General features: G+C 44.7%; 3 protein-coding genes across 3 annotated transcripts; 1 reads left to right on the top strand and 2 right to left on the bottom strand.

Moving 5' to 3' along the window:
* Nucleotides 1-386: 386 nt before the first annotated feature.
* On the bottom strand, nucleotides 387-5492 carry LOC106587674 (anti-apoptotic protein NR13). The gene is made up of 3 exons (XM_014176258.3): nucleotides 5244-5492; nucleotides 3703-4173; nucleotides 387-1857 (listed from the first exon to the last, which is right to left on the bottom strand). The coding sequence occupies exons 1-3, from the start codon at nucleotides 5298-5300 to the stop codon at nucleotides 1735-1737; spliced, it is 651 nt and encodes a 216-aa protein (XP_014031733.3). The 5' UTR covers nucleotides 5301-5492; the 3' UTR covers nucleotides 387-1734.
* A 22-nt stretch (nucleotides 5493-5514) lies between these two features.
* On the bottom strand, nucleotides 5515-22912 carry LOC106587671 (guanine nucleotide-binding protein subunit beta-5b). The gene is made up of 13 exons (XM_045708934.2): nucleotides 22826-22912; nucleotides 20546-20695; nucleotides 19526-19637; nucleotides 19067-19203; nucleotides 18543-18584; nucleotides 18348-18424; nucleotides 18066-18198; nucleotides 10708-10851; nucleotides 10540-10631; nucleotides 8972-9020; nucleotides 8329-8425; nucleotides 7362-7528; nucleotides 5515-6162 (listed from the first exon to the last, which is right to left on the bottom strand). Exons 2-13 carry the CDS (start codon nucleotides 20669-20671, stop codon nucleotides 6151-6153), a joined length of 1188 nt encoding a protein of 395 aa, XP_045564890.1. The 5' UTR covers nucleotides 20672-20695; nucleotides 22826-22912; the 3' UTR covers nucleotides 5515-6150.
* Nucleotides 22798-24533, top strand: LOC106587672 (uncharacterized). Its single transcript, XM_045708935.2, has one exon. The coding sequence runs from the start codon at nucleotides 23822-23824 to the stop codon at nucleotides 24332-24334; it is 513 nt and encodes a 170-aa protein (XP_045564891.1). The 5' UTR covers nucleotides 22798-23821; the 3' UTR covers nucleotides 24335-24533.
* Nucleotides 24534-24752: the final 219 nt, after the last annotated feature.

Below are 24752 nucleotides of genomic sequence, written 5' to 3'. Positions count from 1 at the left end.
CAGAATCAGAATAAAAGTGCTGACTTGTGTAACAAGATGCAGCTTCTCAGAAGGCTTGTGGTGGCTACGTGTAGAGAATAGCAGTAGCCACAGCTTTGTATGTGACGGTGACCAAAGTGCCATTAGTTGTGTCTAAAATAGCAGTAGCCACAGTTGTGTAACAGGATACAAGTCGGCGCTTTTATTCTGAGAAGAGTATCGGAGACAAGATGTGGAGCATGAGGTCTGCAAGACTATGGTGGGGGAGGAGTGGGGTAGTGTGTAGGCTGATACACTTAAGTGACAGTAAAAAGGAGTTCTGAAGTCAAAGTGAAACCAAAAGGACTATCAGTGTCTTCACCATCCTGCAGTCACACTCATTTTTAAACAAAAGACAGTACTGTAACTCCATGACTGAAACTTTTTATTTAGAAAAAGACAAATAAATAAGTCATGCACTACAGGGAACAGGGTGCATTTGGGATGCAGACCATGTCTAGTCAATTGGTCTAAGGCAGCCATGCATCATATCATCTCACTGTAGCACCACTGTCTGTAAAGCCCTGAAAAACATACCATCTCAGACAGAGATATACACAGACCAAGGATATTTAACTGCAGGCCTGGAGGACCTGAACACTTCTGGTTTTCATTCTCTCAGAGACAGCCTGTATGTACTCTGGCCAATCAATCAATTAGCAGGTAGAAAAGAATCAGGCAGTAATGTGGACCTCCGGGCCTGGAGTAGAAGAACCCTGTTTTTATAAACCAGAAATGGATGTCTAACATGACGAGACAAAGGTAAAAACTACAAAAACAATAATCTGCCAAGTGGCAATGCAAAGATGGCCACTTAACATTTTTATTTCATATAAATATAATATATTAATGTATGTTTGTTACACTAAAAAATATTCTTGCCACACACACGTAGAAAGGCAAGAGGGACATGAATAAAAACAAGTCAGGACACTAAGCAGTGGACAAAATGATGGGGTTTGTCCCAAATGCCACCCCATTCCTATATAGGTCAGGGATATTGAAATCTGGACCTACAAGCCAGTTCCACGGTTGATTTTCATTCCTCCCCTCTTACCAGGGACGGCTTTAGACCTGAGACACCAGTTGGGTGCAATTAATGATCAGGTAGAAGAGGAAAGCAGGACTACTTCAGAACGGCAGGCTTGGGATTGAAGAGCCCTGATATAGGGATGAAGTCACCATTTGAGAAGCAGCCAGACACCTAAACGGTCATCTTTGTAGCTGCACGGTCAAACAGACTGCAACCAACCACAGTCCAGTTGTGTTCAACACTGTACGCTCGCTTTGACAAAATACAATATTTGAATAACATAAGAGGAAAGATATGCAAACTAATAATATTCACATATTTCAGAAGGCCTTTAGTTTGTGGTACATCTCCAGGTATGACTGAATAACAGAGCTGGTAATAGTTGAAGGTATTACTGCGGGCTGAAAGATGTGGAAACATTCAGTTGATGAATGAAACTAAACCATGTAATGGAATCCTGCTTCAGTGTGACACATGGGCGTAATTCACCAGGGGGTGAAGGGGGACATGCCCACCTACTCAAAAAAGATATTTTGGCCCTAAGTTAGTCTCTCCCCCCAACCCCTCATTTTCAAGACAGTGTTTTGCCCCTGTTGTGACACAATTTAACCCATTAAAAAGACCTACCACACTGCTATCACTTTGAAATTAGACTGATGATGCAGCAGGGCTTGTGCTGTGTGTTAGCGGACCAGGAGGAAGGTTAACCCTGCGATGCCCACGCCAGCAGCAGCAAACAGGGCAGTCTTCATGGACGAGTCCTGGTTCACCTCTCTTGCTGTGTGGAAGAACTTACAGAAGCCCTCCTAGAAGAGAGGATTAGATCCATATATTTTATTGAACACTTATTCAGGTCACAATGGTGTATCAAAGGACCAGGCTAGAGATCAAAATAAGGAAGCCAAGAAACTTAGTTCAATACTGCTCAAAAAGCCCCATTTCCTCTGGTGTTTTCAGACCGAGAGACAGCTGCCTGCGGACAGTCCCTGCGGACAGTCCCTGCTATAACAGACCTGTGTCCTGATTAGTAAGGCCCATTTCAAAATGTGGTTGTGTTCATCAGTCTATTTGTTGTTCTGATCCAGACCCAGGTGGTTGTGTTCATCAGTCTATTTGTTGTTCTGATCCAGACCCAGGTGGTTGTGTTCATCAGTCTATTTGTTGTTCTGATCCAGACCCAGGTGGTTGTGTTCATCAGTCTATTTGTTGTTCTGATCCAGACCCAGGTGGTTGTGTTCATCAGTCTATTTGTTGTTCTGATCCAGACTAGTATTTGAGTATTAACGATTGTTGTGTGCTTGGAGGTCACTAGACTGTTACGTTAGAGACAGTACATATGGCTGTTGGGACCAGCTGGCTAGGGGGGGGGGGGGGGGGGGGGGGGGGGGGGGTTCATTCACAAAAGCAGTCAACAAATTGAGCTGCAGCTGTGTTGTTGCTACCCCAGCGCTTCACAGCACTACAGTCCTATGTTGTTTTGGAGTACCCCAGTAACCCCACTTACCCCTGATCCACTTTATATGACTATACTGGCTGTCTACCTTGTACAAACCCTCTTTAAGGTGACAGACAACCAGGGTTTATAGTCCACAGCACAGTAAAAATCACTGTATTGACTGAAGAGTTATACATTTATAAATCTACTGTGACACATAACAGCCTACTGACATGTAACACATTACAAGTCAAACACCCATTTCTAATAAGCATTAAAAAGGCAAATTTAGGGCCAGTTTCCCAGACACATTAATCATTTTCAAATGGGAATTCTCCATTGAGCTTGCTCTTTCCACCCCTAGACTTAATCGGTGTCCGGAAACTGTCCCCCAATATTGACATTTCTTGTAGCATAAAAATCATGCGTGTTAAGCAGTCATTCCTGGGTTAGACCTGAACACTGTGTTGGTAGCACACACACATTCCTGGGTTAGACCTGAACACTGTGTTGGTAGCACACACACATTCCTGGGTTAGACCTGAACACTGTGTTGGTAGCACACACACATTCCTGGGTTAGACCTGAACACTGTGTTGGTAGCACACACACATTCCTGGGTTAGACCTGAACACTGTTGGTAGCACGCACACATCCTGGGTTAGACCTGAACACTGTGTTGGTAGCACACACACATTCCTGGGTTAGACCTGAACACTGTTGGTAGCACGCACACATTCCTGGGTTAGACCTGAACACTGTGTTGGTAGCACACACACATTCCTGGGTTAGACCTGAACACTGTGTTGGTAGCACACACACATTCCTGGGTTAGACCTGAACACTGTGTTGGTAGCACACACACATTCCTGGGTTAGACCTGAACACTGTTGGTAGCACACACACATTCCTGGGTTAGACCTGAACACTGTTGGTAGCACACACACACATTCCAGATATTCTTGGCTCATGCCACTAACTGACAAACACAGCAAGCAGCAGCCACATAGCAAGAAGCCACAAGGTGTCTGAATCACAGACATTATGACAATAGAAGGTGTCATTGTCCAACTGTTTGTCTTAACTTGACAGAGGACTAGTGCTGCTGATATGAGCCCAGATTCCCATGTCTAATTCCCACCAGCTTAGTCAATTATCCTGTGGGTGCGTGCACGTGTCCATAAGCACATGTGTGATGCTTACTGCTCAAACCTACCCAGCCTTTGTTCTCCAGCATCCAGTCACTCTTCTCCTCTCCTAGGTAGTCTGCTATGGTCTGCGCCAGCGCCCTGCAGCTCTTCTTCCCCCCCAGGCCCATGCCATTACCCAGCCCCTGGTCCATGTCCTCTCCCTGTAGTTCTCTGACCAGCACACCAGTGAAGGTGAACAGAGAGACCACCCTCCCCCAGTTCATCTGTCCGTCTCCCACCAGCTCCTCCATCACCCTCCTCAGACAGGCGCAGGGGTCCGGCCCGCATTGGCACAGGAAGCTGTGTGCCAGGGCGTGGAAGCGGGCCCGGTGCTTGGCCTCCATGTCCCGGGCCTGGCGCCGCATGGCTGCAGCAGAGTCGCTGGGAGGAGGACCGGGCGGGGCTTTCCGGGACCCACTGGCAGGGATAATACTGCAGACAGACAGGTAGTCCTCTGCTATAGCCAGGGTTTCTTTCCACAGCCCGCATGACATGGTCTACAGGAAGACATACAGTTCATGGATTATCTATAGCCTATATATCAGAAAGGGCCTCTGCTACACTGTTTTTTTCCACAGCCAGCACAACATGATAAATACAGGAAACACTATCAATACATTATCACATGCAGTTCATTTCTCACAGCCCACACTACAGGGGCTAGATTCTAGAGGAAACATTATCAATTTCGTATTGTTATGCCTAAAATGTAATACATTATACAGCAGGCTTCTTTCCACAACCCACCCAACATGGTCTATTGGAAACAACCTCAATCTAATCCCAAAGCGTTGACGTCCTCTGTGCAATACCAAGAAGAGGCTTGTATTCAAAACGGAAAGCAAAGCTACGTTTCCCAATGAGCTGCATAGACCACATAGCAATATGATGCAAGCAGCACGGTGACTTGAGGTTAACACCGATGTCTAGTCTTGGACCTACTTGAACTAATCTGTACATAGAACGGTAAACAGTTGGCTAGGTAGCTATGTAACTAGCTAGCTAAATAATAACTATGTGAGCAAGCCAGTCAAGTCTAATTTAAGAGCCCTTGAAGTCTGGATTGATTCAGGACGTGTCATGAACGAAACAAGGTTGTTAATACGTTAGCTAGCTACAGTACCGTATAAAGCAAACTGAATTGACTTGAAAATTGACATATTTGTACTTGCTAGCTTGACTGTCAAATCGAAGGCAAGTCACAATGATACATCGCAATCTAGCTAGCTAAATTAGCTATCCAGCTAACGTTAAGGGGTTGGATTGTTTTACATTTCCAACATCAACACTGGAAAATAGATCACCAGTCATGGTTTGGATGAGTAAACAGGGCTTCTCTCGAACGTTAAACATTTCTGGCTAGCAGCTGATAGCTAACTAGCGTAGTACTGACTGACACAAAGGACCAGAGAAACCAAGGCAGCGAACAACATCAATGACTCAAACCGCATCGATCCAGTCACTCAGTCTGTAAAACCGAAGCTTGACCAGCTTATTCATGAATAGTTTGAGTTGAGGAAAAATAAATCGCATATTCAAGGTAGGAAAAAGTTAACAAAAAGCTCACCCTCCCAGCGATCAGACTGCTTTCTCCACGTACAGACGGAAGGAGGATCGCTGTCATCAACCGTATTTCCGCATCACCAGGCTCTCGCCAGACTTTATACTCTCACTAAGCAACGTCACAAAAATGGCATTTCCCTGAATTGTATTGTCGTTCCGCTAGAAGAGAATCAGATGTAATGGAAATAACGTTACCTGTCTCCATATCATCATCCTCTTCGTCATTTCCATCATAACCATAGGATAAAACAAACTTTTAAGACACCATTAATCAATCATTTAAATAAAATGTATTTATTTCACAAGAAGACTATGATTACAAATGAACAATACTTCAAACACTCCCTCTTTCTCCCTCTCTGGCTAGCCACAGTCTATGGTCTGGTTTTATATAACAGTAGTATTGCACTTTAGATCTGAGCAAGAGTTACACTCTGGGCGGACTAACTGACTGGTAAAACTGACTGGTAAACTACAGACTGTGAAGCAGGTTTAAAGGGGACTAAGAGCATAAATGCGGCAGTGAGTTAGCTTCTATACAGGAAGGTCAGTACTGCATGGCATTGGCTAGAACCTGCTGTAGAGGAAAACTGTGCTCAACTGACTTTAGTAATACAATAGTAATAATACTTGTAATACTGCTAATAATAAAGCTTTAGGAACTCATTGACCTGATGAGCATTTGGTATAGTCTAACTTCAGTCAAATAAATAGTCTCTGTGAGTCAAATCTAGATAGTTTATTATTGTGTGTGTAACTGAATATAGTTTCTATAGGCAGACTCTTTCTGCGGCAGGGTGTGCTCCATGGGCACTCTGGGTCGACTCGTCACGTGACTCTGGTCCTGACCCTTAACCTCTGACCCCTGACTTCCAGGGGTTCGGTCTCACTCTGATGACATCACAGCAGCTCTAGGCCCAGATCTGTCCAAGAAAGAGCACAGAACATCAGTAAATCACATTGTATTCAATAGGACATTTAAACAACAACACTTGTCAAAAAGTATATTACAGTAACCCGGTCCAGACCCCAAAGAGCATGCAGCAGCATAGTGACAATGAAAAACTCCCTGGAAGGAAGAAACCTTGATAGGAATAAGATTTTGGGGGAGATGGAGAATCCTCCTTTGTCAGACCGGTGTAGATTATGAGGCAGAGTAACTCGGAGAAGAAGTGGTCCTGTGTGGCTCAGTTGGTAGAGCGTGGCACTTGCAACGCCAGGGTTGTGGGTTTAATTCCCACGGGGAATCAGTATGGGGGGAAAAAGTATGAAAATGTATGCATCCACTAAGTCGCTCTGGATAAACGTGTCTGCTAAAATGATGTAAGTGAGCTCACCAGAAGGAAGACTATGGCTGTGTTACTATACTCCCACAGACATTAATGAAGAACAACTACTACAGTATCTCTCAGTGGTGGTTTCCATGGCCTATATTGTGGCTGTGCCTGTAGTGGAAAACAGAAGTATGTACTGTGGGGATAGTCTGACGCATGACTCTGCAGAAACAGGGTTTTCCACAAATAGGTACTCTCAGCCTCTCCCCCTCTCTCTAGCCCATGTTGTGTCACATCCGGCCGTGATTGGGAGTCCCATAGGGCGGCGCACAATTAGCCCAGCGTTGGCCCGGGGAAGGCCGTCATTGTAAATAAGAATTTGTTCTTAACTGACTTGCCTAGTTAAATAAAACGTTTTTAAAAATAAGGTGTTGTCCCTCCTTGTTTCATCTCCCTTCCGCCCCCCCTACCCCTCGTCTCACCCGTAGAGTGTTGTCCCTACTTGTTTCATCTCCCTTCCGCCCCCCCTACCCCTCGTCTCACCCGTAGAGTGTTGTCCCTACTTGTTTCATCTCCCTTCCGCCCCCCCTACCCCTCGTCTCACCCGTAGAGTGTTGTCCCTACTTGTTTCATCTCCCTTCCGCCCCCCCTACCCCTCGTCTCACCCGTAGAGTGTTGTCCCTACTTGTTTCATCTCCCTTCCGCCCCCCCTACCCCTCGTCTCACCCGTAGAGTGTTGTCCCTACTTGTTTCATCTCCCTTCCGCCCCCCCTACCCCTCGTCTCACCCGTAGAGTGTTGTCCCTACTTGTTTCATCTCCCTTCCGCCCCCCCTACCCCTCGTCTCACCCGTAGAGTGTTGTCCCAGGACCCGGAGCAGAAAGCGGTTCCATCAGGAGAGACTCTGAGGGAGCTGACTCTGTTTTCATGACCAAACAGGATGGCTACTCTGGTCCCCTTCAGGACGTCCCACACATTGATGGTGTAGTCATTATAGCCAGCAAACAACAGACGACCTGGAGGAGGGGTGGAGAGAGAGAGAGAGAGAGAGAGAGAGAGAGAGAGAGAGAGAGAGAGAGAGAGAGTAGAGAGAGAGAGAGAGAGAGAGAGAGAGAGAGGGGTAGAAAGGGTCAGATTCTAGAATATTCTCCAATATGGTAGAAAGGGTCAGATTCTAGAATATTCTCCAATATGCTGGAGGATATCACAGAACAGATGTATTACAGTTTAAAGTGCATTTGACAGAGGCTAATAGAGTGGATAGAATGAATAATAAATCAGCTCTAAGTTCCATGGAATACAGTGGTGGTAAAATGTAGTAAAACTCCAGATGGCAGAGTGGTAATTCCCTCTCCCACATCACAGATTAAATTCCCCTCTTGGCTGAAGTGTGATAAACTGTCATTTTTATACAGCCATATAAAAACGAAAACTAAAGATTTTGTACCTCTACAATAATATAACACACAGAGGAATAACATTTTGGGGGATAGAATCCAGTCTCGGCCTACACACAAAATCAGATAAGATCAAATAAAATCCCTTGACCGCTATGAAGGCCAAGGCAGTATATCTATTGCATCATCACACCCGGTAAGAAAGAAAGTGAAAGAGGCAAAGTGAAGATGGGAAAGATTGCCTGGCACAACTTCCAATAACACCCCAACAACACCAGTAAATGTCCAACAGCATAATTGTAAATCTGTTCATGATCGGAGGACCAATGGATGTTTAGTTGACTCTAGTCTCTGTTGAGAGGAAGCTAATAAAGAGATATTATTTGTCAAACAATTGCTGACTATTGTCCACATCTTACCACTAAGAGAGAAGTCGACACTGGCGGCTCCAAATATTATGCTGTCTTTGGAGTAGATGGACACCTCCCGATCAGCCCTGAGATCAAACAGACGGCACTGGAACACACACATTTTTATTTCATTTTTTATTTAACCCATCACATGCTAGTTGTTGTTTCTGTCTGTGCTGTGAACTCAAAAGCCCAGCATATTTCCTAATGAGAGACAATAAAGTTACATTGTAATTTTCCCATGAGGTACAATAAAGTTATATTGTAATGTATTGTATTTTTGCTCCTTGGCCTGAATAACACTTCTTAAAACAATACAAACCTGTGTAGTAATGTAAAACAGTGGGATGCTTTGACACATGTACTGTATGATGTGAAAGAGTGGTCTTTGACCAGTGACATCACAGTAAGATAACAGAATCTCTGGGAGAGAATCGATTAACTCAACGGTGTTATTAAGACAGTGTCCGACTGCCACACACAACACACAGAATCACATCAAAGGTCCATCATCTGTCAAGTGTCACCCTATTCCCTTTAAAGTGCACTACCTTTGATTAGAGCTTTTTGGGGGCAACTCTAGGTGGCTTTGTTGAAGAGTAGTGCACTAAGTAGGGAGTATAAGTGTGCCTTAAGTGTGTTATAAACTCACGGTAGAGTCATCAGAAGCAGAGGCAAAAGCATCGCCACTGGGGTAGTACCTGGAGAGAGAGAGAGCGATAAAGAGGGAGAGCGAAAGAGAGAAAGAGAGAGTGTGAGAGGCGTAAAGAGGTTGATGTGTACACTGCTGTATGAAGGGGCGGCAGGTAGCCTAGTGGTTAGAGCGTTGGGCCAGTAACCAGCAGGTAGCCTAGTGGTTAGAGCGTTGGGCCAGTAACCAGCAGGTAGCCTAGTGGTTAGAGTGTTGGGCCAGTAACCAGCAGGTAGCCTAGTGGTTAGAGCGTTGGGCCAGTAACCAGCAGGTAGCCTAGTGGTTAGAGCGTTGGGCCAGTAACCAGCAGGTAGCCTAGTGGTTAGAGCGTTGGGCCAGTAACCAGCAGGTAGCCTAGTGGTTAGAGCGTTGGGCCAGTAACCAGCAGGTAGCCTAGTGGTTAGAGCGTTGGGCCAGTAACCAGCAGGTAGCCTAGTGGTTAGAGCGTTGGGCCAGTAACCAGCAGGTAGCCTAGTGGTTAGAGCGTTGGGCCAGTAACCAGCAGGTAGCCTAGTGGTTAGAGCGTTGGGCCAGTAACCAGTAGGTAGCCTAGTGGTTAGAGCGTTGGGCCAGTAACCAGCAGGTAGCCTAGTGGTTAGAGCGTTGGGCCAGTAACCAGCAGGTAGCCTAGTGGTTAGAGCGTTGGGCCAGTAACCAGCAGGTAGTCTAGTGGTTAGAGCGTTGGGCCAGTAACCAGCAGGTAGCCTAGTGGTTAGAGCGTTGGGCCAGTAACCAGCAGGAAGCCTAGTGGTTAGAGCGTTGGGCCAGTAACCAGCAGGAATCCTAGTGGTTAGAGCGTTGGGCCAGTAATCAGCAGGAAGCCTAGTGGTTAGAGCGTTGGGCCAGTAACCAGCAGGAAGCCTAGTGGTTAGAGCGTTGGGCCAGTAATCAGCAGGAAGCCTAGTGGTTAGAGCGTTGGGCCAGTAACCAGCAGGAAGCCTAGTGGTTAGAGTGTTGGGCCAGTAACCAGCAGGTAGCCTAGTGGTTAGAGTGTTGGGCCAGTAACCAGCAGGAAGCCTAGTGGTTAGAGTGTTGGGCCAGTAACCAGCAGGAAGCCTAGTGGTTAGAGCGTTGGGCCAGTAATCAGCAGGAAGCCTAGTGGTTAGAGTGTTGGGCCAGTAATCAGCAGGAAGCCTAGTGGTTAGAGTGTTGGGCCAGTAACCAGCAGGTAGCCTAGTGGTTAGAGCGTTGGGCCAGTAACCAGCAGGAAGCCTAGTGGTTAGAGCGTATCTGAAAGGTTGCTAGATCGAATCCCTGAGCTGACAAGGTAAATATCTGTCGTTCTGCCCCTGAACAAGGCAGTTAACCCACTGTTCCTAGACTGTCATTGTAAATAAGAATTTGTTCTTAACTGACTTGCCTAGTTAAATAAAGGTTAAATAAAAAACAATAATAAAAAGGGTTAGGTTTAGGGTCGATGGATGCTGTTAGCTGTACTGTAGAGATTATGTGGATACTATAAATATAAGTGATCTGTAGACAGTGAAGCTGTATAAAGGGATAGGGTTGATGTGGATGATGCTACTTACTTGACGCAGTTGATGTCAGAGTCGTGGGTATCAAACGACTGGACGTTCTGCCCTGAGCGCAAGTCCCAAACGTTAGCCTTCTTATCAGAACCCTGGAACGAACAAACAGACATGTTAGGGGAGGGAGAGGGAGATAGATAGGAGACACACACACACACACACACTGACCCCGGAGACGAAGGTGTTTCCAGTCTCAGAGGGGGCGAGGTCCAGAGTGAGGACATCAGCAGAGTGACCGTGGAAGCTCTGCAGCAGCTGACCACTCTCCACGTCCCACAGCGCACTGGTACCGTCACCACTGGACGTTAAGATCTACACACACACAGAAACGCCAACACAGCTTATCAGAATACTGAAACACACACAGAAACGCCAACACAGGCAATGTGCGATCCTACTACCCGTTTGGGGTAATATAAGTAATCTACGGCCATTACACAGAGCTGGTTAACTACTGGGGTGTACCCAGCTAGCGCAAAATGTTCTGAGAACCATGTTTCTTAGAACTTGGTGAGTGAGTGGTTGTGCTATGGTTATTTTGCATACAACCTTCCCACAACTTTCTGGGAAAGGTGCAGGATAGTTGCTTGGCTTTGAACATTCTCAACACATTTAAGGAACTTGACAAAAAAACATAATTGTATTGCAATTTCATTACTTTAACAGAACGTTTCCTAAAAGTTCAAACATGGTTACATTGCATTTCAATTTTGGTAATGTTCTTGACATTGGGAATGCTCTCAAATAATTAAGAGAACGTTAAGAAACAACGTTCTTCTGTGTGAATGTTAGTACTTCAGCATAACGTTTCCTACAGGTTTCCTCATGGTTCTATTTAAAGTAAAGTTCTCAAATTGAGCCGAGAACATTAAGAAAAATTACCATAAAAACTACAAGAAAACTTTAGTAACGTTCAGAGAACATTCTAAGAAAGTTATTTAAAAACATATACATTCTGTTCTTAGCATTAACGAAACTCTATCCTCTCTTGTTAAGTGTGTTCAGGTGTGTTGGCCGCGCCAATTAATTGGCCACACCTTTTCTTAATGAGTGCTTATTTCCTTTGAAATGGTGTCTGTTTGAATAGACAAAATGAACAGCTTTGTATGTGTAAAAAAACATGGCATGCTAGCTGCATCTTGGTGGGGCAGTGGACTAATTCCATGGATAGAGAACATTAGATTATATGTTCAAATCTCATTGATGCAGCGTAAAAAAAAATACATGTGTTTGCATGATTAATGACTAAGGAAATTAATTTCTGTGTCCAATCATGCTTGGACTTCAAAAAAGTTAACCCAAAATAAGCTAGCAGTGTTATTAAATGTTATTAAATTTACTTTTTACTTTTTCCCTCACTCAACTTTTCACCCCGGAGGTTTTATCTGGACATGGTTCGTCAGGACTTCAAACAGCCGAAGCTAAGTAACATTAACATGATGCCTTCTAATTGCAGTCGTTGTACCTATAATATACAGGAGAACGATCGCCTTACGGCAAGGATAGCTGTGCTGCAAGCCCAGCTTCAGACGCGATCGTTAGGCAAGGGTAATTTCAGTGTAGGAAAGGATGAAACAGCGTCTGTGCCACCAGTAAGTACAGATAGTAACGTTAGTATAAACCCCCTCGCACGGTCCCCGCAGCCGGACATCTTTCTCATGGCTTCTGGAGGGAAACGCTGTAGGAATGCTCAACCGGTGTCGCTTATTCAGCCGACAGAAACTTTCAACCGGTTCTCCCCATTAAGCGAGTCGGAGTCGGAGGCCGAGACTTCTCTGGTCTCTACTCCTCCCATTGTGGGGTCTGAGACGCCGACGGCTCCCACCATTAGCTCTGACAAATTGAAAACCCTAGTCATTGGCGACTCCATTACCCGCAGTATTAGACTTAAAACTAATCATCCAGCGATCATACACTGTTTACCAGGGGGCAGGGCTACCGACGTTAAGGCTAATCTAAAGACGGTGCTGGCTAAAGCTAAAACTGGTGAGTGTAGAGAGTATAGAGATATTGTTATCCACGTCGGCACCAACGATGTTAGGATGAAAAAGTCAGAGGTCACCAAGCGCAACATAGCTTCAGCGTGTAAATCAGCTAGAAAGATGTGTCGGCATCGATTAATTGTCTCTGGCCCCCTCCCAGTTAGGGGGAGTGATGAGCTCTACAGCAGAGTCTCACAACTCAATCGCTGGTTGAAAACTGTTTTCTGCCCCTCCCAAAAGATAGAATTTGTAGATAATTGGCCCTCTTTCTGGGACTCACCCACAAACAGGACCAAGCCTGGCCTGTTGAGGAGTGACGGACTCCATCCTAGCTGGAGGGGTGCTCTCATCTTATCTACGAACATAGACAGGGCTCTAACTCCTCTAGCTCCACAATGAAATAGGGTGCAGGCCAGGCAGCAGGCTGTTAGCCAGCCTGCCAGCTTAGTGGAGTCTGCCACTAGCACAGTCAGCGTAGTCAGCTCAGCTTTCCCCATTGAGACCGTGTCTGTGCCTCGATCTAGGTTGGGCAAAATTAAAAATGGCGGTGTTCGCTTTAGCAATCTCACTAGTATAAAGACCTCCTCCATTCCTGCCATTATTGAAAGAGATTGTGATACCTCACATCTCAAAATTGGGTTACTTAATGTTAGATCCCTCACTTCCAAGGCAGTTATAGTCAATGAACTAATCACTGATAATAATCTTGATGTGATTGGCCTGACTGAAACATGGCTTAAGCCTGATGAATTTACTGCCTCACCCCCTGGTTACACTAGTGACCATACCCCCCGTGCATCCGGCAAAGGCGGAGGTGTTGCTAACATTTACGATAGCAAATTTCAATTTACAAAAAAAAAAAAAATGACGTTTTCGTCTTTTGAGCTTCTAGTCATGAAATCTATGCAGCCTACTCACTCACTTTTTATTGCTACTGTTTACAGGCCTCCTGGGCCATATGCAGTGTTCCTCACTGAGTTCCCTGAATTCTTATCGGATCTTGTAGTCATAGCAGATAATATTCTAATTTTTGGTGACTTTAACATTCACATGGAAAAGTCCACAGATCCACTCCAAAAGGCTTTCGGAGCCATCATCGACTCAGTGGGTTTTGTCCAACATGTCTCTGGACCTACTCACTGCCACAGTCATACTCTGGACCTAGTTTTGTCCCATGGAATAAATGTTGTGGATCTAAATGTTTTTCCTCATAATCCTGGACTATCGGACCACCATTTTATTACGTTTGCAATTGCAACAAATAATCTGCTCAGACCCCAACCAAGGAGCATTAAAAGTCGTGCTATAAATTCTCAGACAACCCAAAGATTCCTTGATGCCCTTCCAGACTGCCTCTGCCTACCCAAGGACGTCAGAGGACAAAAATCAGTTAACCACCTAACCGAGGAACTCAATTTAACCTTGCGCAATACCCTAGATGCAGTTGCACCCCTAAAAACTAAAAACATCTGTCATAAGAAACTAGCTCCCTGGTATACAGAAAATACACGAGCTCTGAAGCAAGCTTCCAGAAAATTGGAACGGAAATGGCGCCACACCAAACTGGAAGTCTTCCGACTAGCTTGGAAAGACAGTACCGAAGAGCCCTTACTGCTGCTCGATCATCCTATTTTTCCAACTTAATTGAGGAAAATAAGAACAATCCGAAATTTCTTTTTGATACTGTCGCAAAGCTAACTAAAAAGCAGACTTCGCAAATGGAGGATGGCTTTCACTTCAGCAGTAATACATTTATGAACTTCTTTGAGGAAAAGATCATGATCATTAGAAAGCAAATTACAGACTCCTCTTTAAATCTGGGTATTCCTCCAAAGCTCCATTGTCCTGAGTCTACACAACTCTGCCAGGACCTAGGATCAAGGGAGATACTAAAGTGTTTTAGTACTATATCTCTTGACGCAATGATGAAAATAATCATGGCCTCCAAACCCTCAAGCTGCATACTGGACCCTATTCCAACTAAACTACTGAAAGAGCTGCTTCCTGTGCTTGGCCCTCCTATGTTGAACATAATAAACGGCTCTCTATCCACCGGATGTGTACCAAGCTCACTAAAAGTGGCAGTAATAAAGCCTCTCTTGAAAAAGCCGAATCTTGATCCAGAAATTATAAAAAACTATCGGCCTATATCGAATCTTCCATTCCTCTCAAAAAATTTTGAAAAAGCTGTTGCTCAGCAACTCACTGCCTTCCTGAAGACAAACAATGTATACGAAACGCTTCAGTCTGGTTTTAGACCCCATCATAGCACTGAGACTGCACTTGTGAAGGTGGTAAATGACCTTTTAATGACGTCAGATCGAGGCTCTGCATCTGTCCTCGTGCTCCTAGATCTTAGTGCCGCTTTTGATACCATCGATCACCACATTCTTTTGGAGAGATTGGAAACCCAAATTGGTCTTCATGGACAAGTTCTGGCCTGGTTTAGATCTTATCTGTCGGAAAGATATCAGTTTGTCTCTGTGAATGGTTTGTCTTCTGACAAATCAATTGTAAATTTCGGTGTTCCTCAAGGTTCCGTTTTAGGACCACTATTGTTTTCACTATATATTTTACCTCTTGGGGATGTCATTCGAAAACATAATGTTAAATTTCACTGCTATGCGGACGACACACAGCTGTACATTTCAATGAAACATGGTGAAGCCCCAAAATTGCCCTCGCTAGAAGCCTGTGTTTCAGACATAAAGAAGTGGATGGCTGCAAACTTTCTACTTTTAAACTCGGACAAAACAGAGATGCTTGTTCTAGGTCCCAAGAAACAAAGAGATCTTCTGTTGAATCTGACAATTAATCTGGATGGTTGTACAGTCGTCTCAAATAAAACTGTGAAGGACCTCGGCGTTACTCTGGACCCTGATCTCTCTTTTGAAGAACATATCAAGACTGTTTCAAGGACAGCTTTTTTCCATCTACGTAACATTGCAAAAATCAGAAATTTTCTGTCCAAAAATGACGCAGAAAAATTAATCCATGCTTTTGTTACTTCTAGGCTGGACTACTGCAATGCTCTACTTTCCGGCTACCCGGATAAAGCACTAAATAAACTTCAGTTAGTGCTAAATACGGCAGCTAGAATCCTGACTAGAACCAAAAAATTTGATCATATTACTCCAGTGCTAGCCTCCCAACACTGGCTTCCTGTTAAGGCAAGGGCTGATTTCAAGGTTTTACTGCTAACCTACAAAGCATTACATGGGCTTGCTCCTACCTATCTTTCCGATTTGGTCCTGCCCTACATACCTACACGTACGCTACGGTCACAAGACGCAGGCCTCCTAATTGTCCCTAGAATTTCTAAGCAAACGGCTGGAGGTAGGGCTTTCTCCTATAGAGCTCAATTTTTATGGAATGGTCTGCCTACCAATGTGAGAGACGCAGACTCAGTCTCAACCTTTAAGTCTTAACTGAAGACTTATCTCTTCAGTAGGTCCTATGATTAAGTATAGTCTGGCCCAGGAGTGTGAAGGTGAACGGAAAGGCTGGAGCAACGAACCGCCCTTGCTGTCTCTGCCTTGCCGGTTCCCCTCTTTCCACTGGGATTCTCTGCCTCTAACCCTTTTACAGGGGCTGAGTCACTGGCCTACTGGTGTTCTTCCATGCCGTCCATGGAAGGGGTGCGTCACTTGAGTGGGTTGAGTCACTGACGTGGTCTTCCTGTCTGGGTTGGCGCCCCCCCCTTGGGTTGTGCCATGGCGGAGATCGTTGTGGGCTATACTCGGCCTTGTCTTAGGACGGTAAGTTGGTGGTTGGAGACATCCCTCTAGTGGTGTGGGGGCTGTGCTTTGGCAAAGTGGGTGGGGTTATATCCTGCCTGTTTGGCCCTGTCCGGGGGTATCATCGGATGGGGCCACAGTGTCTTCTGATCCCTCCTGTCTCAGCCTCCAGTATTTATGCTGCAGTAGTTTATGTGTCGGGGGGCTAGGGTCAGTCTGTTACATCTGGAGTATTTCTGTTGTCTTATCCGGTGTCCTGTGTGTATTTAAATATGCTCTCTAATTCTCTCTTTCTCTCTTTCTGTCTTTCTCTCGGAGGACCTGAGCCCTAGGACCATGCCTCAGGACTACCTGGTATGATGACTCCTTGCTGTCCCCAGTCCACCTGGCCGTGCTGCTGCTCCAGTTTCAACTGTTCTGCCTGCGGCTATGGAACCCTGACCTGTTCACCGGACGTGCTTGTTGCACCCTCGACAACTACTATGATTATTATTATTTGACCATGCTGGTCATTTATGAACATTTTAACATTTTAACATCTTGACTATGTTCTGTTATAATATCCACCCTGCACAGCCAGAAGAGGACTGGCCACCCCTCATAGCCTGGTTCCTCTCTAGGTTTCTTCCTAGGTTTTTGGCCTTTCTAGGGAGTTTTTCCTAGGGAGTTTTTCCTAGCCACCGTGCTTCTTTCACATGCTTTGCTTGCTGTTTGGGGTTTTAGGCTGGGTTTCTGTACAGCACTTTGAGAATATCAGCTGATGTACGAAGGGCTATATAAAAATAAATTTGATTTGATTGCTCTTATTGAAACATTCAGTGAAAGTTTTAAGGAAGTTATTCTAAAACCTCCAAATAGCCTATAATGTCTATTCTCACAGTGTTAAGAAAACGTTCAAGGAATCAGAGTAAAACATTCTCACAACCTCCATACAACCTAAAAATAAACATTCCCAGAACAGGCAAAATGTTATTTTCTGTTCTCAGAACATTTAAATAAACAAATCTGTTTTACCGGTCAGGAAACGTATGGCTTCGTTCTCGCAACCAACGTGAAACCAAAAACATACATTCCTACAACTTTCAAGGAACCAGATGTGCTAACTGTGTATTCACTAGGAACCAAATGGTTGATATGAAACATCCCCGTCAGACAATAATGATATGAAAGTGAGACTGAACTGAGATTGACTGGGACAATGTAGTCTCGACTCTCCACAGCCCTGTGCTTTATTCCACACACACACACACACACACACACACACACACACACACACACACACACACACACACACACACACACACACACACACACACACACACACACACACACACACACACACACACACACACACACACACACGTCTTCACAGCTCAACACCCACCAACAGACCCCATTGCATTAGGGAGACATAGGTTGTGGGTGTGTTCTCCTAGGTATGAGTTTTCAGCTCTGACAGATAAAGCCCTCTTAATGTCTATGAATACACTCCCAATGGAGGGCCATCTCTCTCTATGGGCCACTTCTCTGTTTCCTCTCCTCTTCTGTCTCTCCTCTCTCACGCTTTCGCTCATCACCCTCTACTCATCCCGCTATAATTCTCAACAGTCTCTCACCTGTCTAGCAGAGATGAATTATTAACAGCCTTAAACATATAATATTCCTCCCTCCCTCTATCCATTCTCTCCTCCTTGTTCTGAAAATCTCAAATCAATTTCCTTCCCTCTCCTCGTTGTGTTGTGTGTGTCTGAGTGTGTCTATGCGTGTGTGTGTGTGTGTGTGTGTGTGTGGGTGTCTAGTCCCTAACTTGCATGTCAGAGTTGGTGAAGGTGCAGCCGGACAGGTAGTTGGTGTGCATGGCAACCGACTTCTTCTTGGCCGCCAAGTTCTCGTCCTTGTCCAATGAGAGAGGGTACACCGAGCACTTATTATCCAATCCCCTGTCAGACAGAAAGACAGACAGACAAACGAGAGAGAGATTTGTAGGGCGTTACTTTAACATTAAGCCCTCAAGCCAGTACTTTAGCATCAAGCCAATACCTTTCTTGGGGCTAAGGGATTAAAGGTCAGAGGTTAGGGTCAGACTCACCCACAGGCGATGGCACAGCCAGAGGGGGCGTAGGCACACGCCATCACCCACGTAGTCGGCATGGTCACTGCATGTTCCTAGAACACAGTGTGCATATACATTAACGTAAATAAGCCTGGTTCAGACCGCTCCACCATGGGACTGGATTAGGCTGCCATTAGTGCACTCACACACACTCAGGCTGCTTTTACTAACCTTATTGGTGGTGAAAGCATCCCATACGATGACCTTCCCATCCTGGTAGACAGAAGACAAGGAAAATAAGCATACAGTTCACATGGACATACAGGGAGAGATGACCATTAAATGGCTGGTGAGACAAACATGTTCAGTGTGTCTGAGAATGGAGGAGGCAAGGAGGGAGGAATGAAGAAGGGAGGTGAAGGGAGGAATGAAGACGGGAGGAGGGAGTAATGGAGGAATGAAGAAGGGAGGAGAGAGAAGGGAAGAAGGGAGGAATTAAGAAGGGAGGAGAGAGGGAAGAGAGGGGAAGAAGGGAGGAATGAAGAGGGGGAGTAATTGATGAAAGTGGAGTCAGGGATTTCAGCACCATGGACAGGGTTGTGACCAAAACACACTAATTCCAGTAGAATAGAAGGAGGATAGGGGGATGGTGGAGAGGGAGGAGAGACAGGGGAGGGAGAATAGAGGGAGAGGGAGGAAAGGGGAGCAGTTCATGGCTAAAATGTGGGATGGTGTGTGTATGTGTGTGTGCATACCTGTGAGGAGCTGACAATGCGTCGTTTGTCTTTGCACCAGTCCATACAGAGCACCTTGTTGCCATGGCCCTTCAGTGTCCTCCGAGTCTTCATGTTTAACTCACCAAGAGCTTCCGCCTTCTCAGCTACCTTCTCCACTACACACACACACAGACACACACACTGTTAAAAACTCTTGTAATCACAATGAATTGTCGTGTAAATTAATAGATAGGATCTTTATTTGATCACCCTGTTGCAGGAAAACTTTCCTGCAATGCCCTGTATTAACTATACGGCCACGGGCAAATCTCTGCACGCCTGGAAATTACATATCAGATGATTTTTGGCATGAATATCAAATTCCATTCGTATATAATAACGGATATAATAACAGTTTCTGCATTTGTGTTTGGGGTACAGACAGTAAACATTTTGTGCATCACGAGGCCCCTCTCCCTCCCTTCCAATTAAACTCACACTCCACATCGTGCAGCTTCTTCCTCTCCTCCTCGAGCTTCTTCCTCAGCGTCTCGCTCTCCGCCTTCAGCGACTTCAGAGTCTCGCCGCTCGCAAGGCCCTGGCACGCCATCTTTAGAGGAGAGGAGGAACGAAAGAAGGGAACGGGGGAAAGGAAAGAAAAGGGAACGGCAAGGGCAGATGTTTTTATTCGCGCGCTGGCTGCGCCAGTCAAGGCGGCTCTGCCTTCCTACAGCTGGTGTGTATTCATTACGCCGATTCTGTTGCAAACCGTTTCTTAAAAGGAAGCAAACGGAACGAAACGGGGAGAGACCTTCCTGAATTTGTCCAATATGAACTCTCGTTTTTGTTTGGACTAATGAATATGCCCCTGGTGCTGCTGCCGCGCTGATGTGCTCTTTCTCCCCTCTCTCCCCCTGTCTCGTCTCACTCGCTCTGGCAAGTCTCTACCTCTTTCTCTCTCTCCCTCTTTCTATATGTCTGTTTTTCTCACCCCAGAGAAGCCACTATGACTGTGTTTGGTAGTAATTGCACTAAATATAGGCCAAATTTCCTCTAATTATATTACTTTAAATACTTGACAGAAAAATCACATTTTCCTTATTTTATACCATTGCAGTTTCCTTGTTTAAATGTATGTTATTTTCCTTTGAAAGGTGTATTTGCACCTATTGTTGTTTAGAGAAGTGAAAGACAACGTTGCTATAAGTGTGGATGAGCTGCCAGAGAGAAGGGAGTACAGATAAGATGAGGTGGTGAATTCATCCAGGAATGGTGTGTGTGTGTGTGTGTGTGTGTGTGTGTGCTGAAAGAGGCTCTCTGCTACTGTATATCAGACAGATAGGGAGGCTGCATTCTCAGATGGGGTCCTCTCCAACCCCCTAAAAATACATCAACAATCTCAAATCTACCCCTAACACCTGGGAATTTGTTAAGATCTTAAAATATTGTATTGGTCCAGGATGGAGCAGTTAGATTGGTTAGAGTCAGAGGTTAGAGGTCAGGGGTTAAGGGACGTACAATCTCCATGCATAGTGAGCAGTAGTTGATGGGTTCAGTCTTGATGTATAGATTCATCAAGGGGCGGTTCTCCGAGCAGCTGTCACACGGCCCGAAGGTGATGGCCAAAAACGTCTGGTCACACATGGCTGCAGCTGGTTAACCACAGACCTGTATAGAGGAGAAAAGAAACACAGTGTTAACATTCAGGTATGAGAAATAACACACACACTGTTATCGATTCAACTGAAGGGAGCATTGCTATTTGTGTGTGTGTGTGTGTGTGTGTGTGTGTGTGTGTGGTTAGAGAGAGTGAGAGAGAGAGAGATGCAGAGAGCGAGCTAGAGAGATAGGGAGAGAATGTGTGTGAGTCAGAGAGAGATAGTGAGTAAGAGACAGAGCGAGAGGAGAGAGGGAGTGAGTGTGTGTGTGTGTAGGTGTGTGTGTGTGCTGACAGCTGTATTGACGATAAGCAGTGGGGAATCTCCCTGCTGCCTGATCCTGCTCAGAGAAGGGGAGAGCAGTAGGCCTATTTTGGGAGATGCATGCACACACACTTGGATGCACATTATTACACCGTGGGTATAATGGTGGGGATCGGTAACTGCCACTGATAGTGATAGTCTGGGGAATGAATCATAGACATGCAGAGCTGGATATGGACCTGCAATATACACAGTGTAGAAATAGAACAGATATATAATGACCTGCAATATCTATCTGTTCTATTTCTGCAGTGTCTATATTGCAGGTCGTTATCTATCTGTTCTATTTCTATAGTGTCTAATGAACTGCAACATCGACACTGCAGAAATAGAACAGATAAATAATGACATGCAATATACACAGTGTAGAAATAGAACAGATATTGTTGAAGTCGGAAGTTTACATACACTTAGGTTGGAGTCATTAAAACTAGTTTTTCAACCACTCCACACATTTCTTGTTAACAAACTATAGTTTTGGCAATTCGGTTAGGACATCTACTTTGTGCATGACACAAGTAATTTTTCAAACAATTGTTTACAGACATATTATTTCACTTATAACTCACTGTATCACAATTCCAGTGCATCAGAAGTTTACATACACTGAGTTGACTGTGCCTTTAAGCAGCTTGGAAATTCCAGAAAATGATGTCATGGCGTTAGAAGCTTCTGATAGGCTAATTGACATAATTTGAGTCAATTGGAGGTGTACCTGTGGATCTATTTCAAGTATAAACACCATGGGACCACGCAGCCGTCATACCACTCAGGAAGGAGACGCGTTCTGTCTCCTAGAGATGAACATACTTTGGTGCGAAAAGTGCAAATCAATCCCAGAACAACAGCAAAGGACCTTGTGAAGATGCTGGAAGAAACAGGTACAAAAGTATCTATATCCACAGTAAAACAAGCCCTATATCGACATAACCTGAAAAGCCACTCAGCAAGGAAGAAGCCACTGCTCCAAAACCGACATAAAAAAGCCAGACTACGGTTTGCAACTGCACATGGGGACAAAGATCATACTTTTTGGAGAAATGTCCTCTGGTCTGATGAAACAAAAATAGAACTGTTTGGCCATAATGACCATCGTTATGTTTGGAGGAAAAAGGGGGAGGCTTGCAAGCCGAAGAACACCATCCCAACCGTGAAGCACGGGGTGGCAGCATCATGTTGTGGGGGTGCTTTGCTGCAGGAGGGACTGGTGCACTTAACAAAATAGTTGGCATTATGAGGAAGGAAAATTATGTGGATATATTGAAGCAACATCTCAAGACATCAGTCAGGAAGTTAAAGCTTGGTTGCAAATGGGTCTTCCAAATGGACAATGACCCCAAACATACTACCAAAGTTGTGGCAAAATGGCTTAAGAACAACAAAGTCAAGGTATTGGAGTGGCCATCACAATGCCCTGACCTCGATCCTATAGAACATTTGTGGGCAGAACTGAAAAAGCGTGTGCAAGCAAGGAGGCCTACAAACCTGACTCAGTTACACCAGCTCTGTCAGGAGGAATGGGCCAAAATTCACCCAACTTATTGTGGGAAGCTTGTGGAAGGCTACCCAAAACGTTTGACCCAAGTTAAACAATTTAAAGGCAATGCTACCAACTACTAATTGAGTGTATGTTAACTTCTGACCCATTGGGAATGCGATGAAAGAAATAAAAGCTGAAATAAATCATTCTCTCTACTATTATTCTGACATTTCACATTCTTAATCAGCGGGGCTTAAATAGAAAAACATTGCTGACCAACTGTTTCCAACACAACTGCATGACATCATCATAACAAACGTATAATATAGTTCTTACCTAACGAGGAAGTTGGTTTGTCTGTCAGACGGTATGCTATCCTGAGGAGACAGTGTTTTCCAACGTTAGTTAGTTAGAGGATTGGAGGCCAGGGACAGAGAGAGAACACTAAGCTACTTACCAAGGGCTTTGACCACGCCACAGTATTACCCTCAGGTACAGACCAGGGCCACGTCCCAAATGGCACCATATCCCCTTTAAAGTGCACTTCTTATGTCCAGAACCTGATGGCCTGGTAAAAAGTAGTGCACTAGAAAGAGAATATAGTTCCATTTGGGACAAAGTCCAAAGTATTAGGACTGGATAGAAGCTGTCCCTAATCACTGGTCCAAGGTCAGATTGTTTCACATTCACTAATGGTAAATGTTATTATTGGTGGTAAGGTTATCTGATCCTAGATCTGTTGTTAATAAGGGCTGTATTACTTGTTCAGGCTATAGGTCAGCTAGCCACTGGACGGTCTGAGAGCAGAAATAGTTCACGTATTTAATATGAACTTAAAGCTAAAATTCCATGGCAGAATGTTAATAAATGATACAATAATATAATAACTGCTATTATTTCCATAACCCATTCATGACCACAGCTTGCCTTTGGACAAAAAAGGAAACAAATATGTTCAGTGCTGAATTCCTTTATTTGTCTTTTACAGGGTTTGACAATTGAAACTTATTCCAAATTTCTTAATGGTGAACACATTCACTAAGTACAGCTACCAGGAATTATACACACAGTCCAGTTCTCCTGATGTACACACGGGAGGAGAGAGGAGAAAGAAGTGAACAGAAGCGAGGAGATGGAGAGGAGAAGAGCAGAGTTCAGCATCTCTACCACAGGTGGACTGTATGAAGTCTGAAGATCATTAGATCAATGAGATGTGTCGGTTAGTGATGATGTCGTGACTTGATGTGATACTTTAGCATTGACCTCAATTGTCAAAACCATAAAAAGGGAGATTTTAAGTATCTCTTTTAATAACCATCTGGAGATGTAAAAATGTATATCTCAAATGAGGTGAAGACCGGTCGTACCACAGAATGTCTACATGAACAAGCCTGTCTGAGGCACACGGCATGTACAGAGTGTCTACATGAACAAGCCTGTCTGAGGCACACAGCATGTACAGAATGTCTACATGAACAAGCCTGTCTGAGGCACACAGCATGTACAGAGTGTCTACATGAACAAGCCTGTCTGAGGCACACAGCATGTACAGAGTGTCTACATGAACAAGCCTGTCTGAGGCACACGGCATGTACAGAGTGTCTACATGAACAAGCCTGTCTGACGCACACGGCATGTACAGAGTGTCTACATGAACAAGCCTGTCTGAGGCACACGGCATGTACAGAGTGTCTACATGAACAAGCCTGTCTGAGGCACACAGCATGTACAGAGTGTCTACATGAACAAGCCTGTCTGAGGCACACAGCATGTACAGAGTGGGACACTATAAGGGAAGGGGAGAGCGGGAAGAGTGGTCCATCTACACTGCTTAAAGAAGGCTAATCATAGAAATGGACTAAGGGTACATACCAAATGGCACCCTATTCCCTATCCCTGGTCAAAAGCTGTGCACTATCTAGTGAATATGGTACCATTTGGGATAGTCACTAAGACTATAGCCTTCTACTGTGTAAATGACTACAGCTAGATGACCTCTCTGGAGGAACATAAACCACATGATGATCAAAGAAATGAGAATCATATCAGATAGTTAACTTACTTTATCAGCGTTTACTAACTTGTTCAGTAAATATTTCAAAAAGTGCAACTAGACAGAAAGCAAAACAATCCTTCCATCCCAGCCTCTGAAATAAGATCTAAGGACAACTTGTCAAAACATTCAATAATAATAATGCTACTTTTTAAAACAGTAGTTGTGTAACAGACAGACACAAAGACAGGAGATGATAGTGTTTTTAAC

This window comes from Salmo salar, chromosome 26 (assembly GCF_965601325.2).
Source record: "Salmo salar chromosome 26, fSalSal1, whole genome shotgun sequence".
Taxonomy (NCBI): Eukaryota; Metazoa; Chordata; class Actinopteri; order Salmoniformes; family Salmonidae; genus Salmo; species Salmo salar.
The sequence above is the reverse complement of the archived record's forward strand: the minus strand, read 5'-3'. Positions and strand labels throughout refer to the sequence as shown.

Bases quoted from the DNA above. Each gene is read 5' to 3' on its own strand.
- LOC106587674 (XM_014176258.3), bottom strand. From the start codon at position 5,300: ATGACAGCGATCCTCCTTCCGTCTGTACGTGGAGAAAGCAGTCTGATC. The intron at 4,174-5,243 runs GTGAGCTTTTTG...GTCTTCCTGTAG, and splicing joins GCAGTCTGATCGCTGGGAGG to ACCATGTCATGCGGGCTGTG. The intron at 1,858-3,702 runs GTAGGTTTGAGC...CCTCTCTTCTAG, and splicing joins TGCTGGAGAACAAAGGCTGG to GAGGGCTTCTGTAAGTTCTT.
- LOC106587671 (XM_045708934.2), bottom strand. From the start codon at position 20,671: ATGTGTGACCAGACGTTTTTGGCCATCACCTTCGGGCCGTGTGACAGC. The intron at 18,199-18,347 runs GTGAGTCTGACC...TCTGTCTGACAG, and splicing joins GGCTGTGCCATCGCCTGTGG to GGGATTGGATAATAAGTGCT. The intron at 9,021-10,539 runs GTAAGTAGCATC...CTCTCTCTCCAG, and splicing joins TCTGACATCAACTGCGTCAA to GTACTACCCCAGTGGCGATG.
- LOC106587672 (XM_045708935.2), top strand. From the start codon at position 23,822: ATGTATATCTCAAATGAGGTGAAGACCGGTCGTACCACAGAATGTCTA.